Source organism: Bison bison, unplaced genomic scaffold (genome assembly GCF_000754665.1).
Source record: "Bison bison bison isolate TAMUID 2011002044 unplaced genomic scaffold, Bison_UMD1.0 scf7180017864053, whole genome shotgun sequence".
Lineage (NCBI taxonomy): Eukaryota > Metazoa > Chordata > Mammalia > Artiodactyla > Bovidae > Bison > Bison bison.
The window spans coordinates 2,012,311-2,013,909 of NW_011494625.1; the positions used below are offsets into that span (position 1 = coordinate 2,012,311).

The following is a 1,599-nucleotide window of genomic DNA, read 5'->3' on the forward strand; positions in this document are numbered from 1 at the left end:
CCTGCAGGACCTGCTGGAGCTGCCGGGCCGCAGGCCCGCCCACCCCCTCTTGCCCACTGCCGACAGTGCCTCGCTCCTGGGCCTGGAATGACGACCCGGCCCGCCCCCCAGCACGCAGACGAGAGCCAGCAGAGCAAAGCGCCCTGAATCTGCTTCCCGAGGTGCCCTCAGTGCCCCTTGGCTGCTGGGAGGCCAGAGAGAGAGGGGGCGGTCGCCCCCGGGTGCCATCGCCTTACAGACCGCGGGGAAGGGCCGCACCAGCGATTCGAGTGCCTTAACTACTTACAGCCCTTCGTGTCCTCCTGGGTGTTGTGTTTCCAAAACGACTTTTTGAAAAACAAAGCAAATATTTTAATGAATTATTTGGAGAGGACCTTTTCATTTAAGCATTAACATTACCTTCTGTCTTGGTGTGTGTGAGCTTGTTTTTGCAAATCTGTGATAGTCACGTTTGTTCTATGAGCTGGAAACAGACGAAAAAAAAACATGCCCTTGGATACCTATGGCCAATAACTGGAAGAAAGTGACGCGAATTCCATGTAAATTCCCAGAGGAAATGTGGATAAGATGCTCATTTCTCAAATAGACTTTTTTTTTTCTGTTTGCTACATGGTGGAGCTGTAATCTGGTCCTCGGTGTACTGCAGGATGTGGTTGATGAAGGTTTCCAATTTGGTTCAAGCCAAAACCAGGAAAGGTTCTAGCTTCGACCTGGGACACATTTCCACTCTCAGCGTTAGACATGCCGTTACTGCTGCAGTTTCCAGACAGAGGAGAGTCCCCCTGGCAAGTGAACCGGCGGAAAACATGCATAGATGTCATGTATCTGATTCCTACCCCCAACCCCCACCCTTTTCGGTATATGTATTAATAATATTATTATTATTATTATTATTTGTAGTTCATCAGTTTGCTGGTCTCTGCAGTCAGCAGAAACAAATGGGCAATATTTGTCCTGGGAGACCCGGGCCGCCCCCGCCTGGGCCTCCCCGCGCGTGAGCGTCCACCCGCAGCCTCTGCCAGGCCCCCTGGGGCGGCAGCTCTTCTACTGTACTCAGACACGCCTCTCTTCTGTGACTGCAGCACCCAGCAGGGGCCCCGCGGTCCTCCGCCCGCCCCTGGGGGGCCGGGGGGCAGTGGGGAGGGGAGAGGAGGCGAGGTGGGCGCCGGGGCCTCCAGGGAAGCCGGGCGGCAGGACCCGTTGCTCGCCAGGTCTTCCTGCCAAACCCAGCCCAAACCCACCGGCGCCCCCGTCCTTTGCAGAGCGAGGGAGTTCTACTACTGGTAACAAAACTGCACACGGGAGACGGAGGAGGGATGTACATTCCCTTCCTGTAATCTGGGGTTGGTGCTTGAAGAGAAACACGTGTCTCTAGTTTCTGGGTCGCCCGAGCCCCTGGGCGTACAGAGGTGGATTTTCTTTTCGTGAGCATCATATGCAGGCAATAGACCCCCTCACTGTAGCTGCCAGCAGTGACTGGAAACTGACCCTACTGTAGCTGGGCTGTGCTCAGCGGCCTGTCCTCTAGCCGGGACCCCCCCGGGACCCCCCGAGCCTCAGTGCCTCAGGCCCCCCCCGGGACCCAGGGCTCCTCTGTCC

The 1,599-nt window shown here is 56.5% G+C and overlaps 1 protein-coding gene across 1 annotated transcript in view; it reads left to right on the top strand.

Moving 5' to 3' along the window:
- RREB1 (ras responsive element binding protein 1) overlaps positions 1 to 1,599 on the top strand; it is a 113,427-nt gene that overhangs the window by 105,343 nt on the left and 6,485 nt on the right. Inside the window, exon 17 of the mRNA XM_010835882.1 lies at positions 67 to 161. Within this exon, the coding sequence (XP_010834184.1) occupies positions 67 to 161 (95 nt within the window). The remainder of the gene's footprint in view (positions 1 to 66; positions 162 to 1,599) is intronic.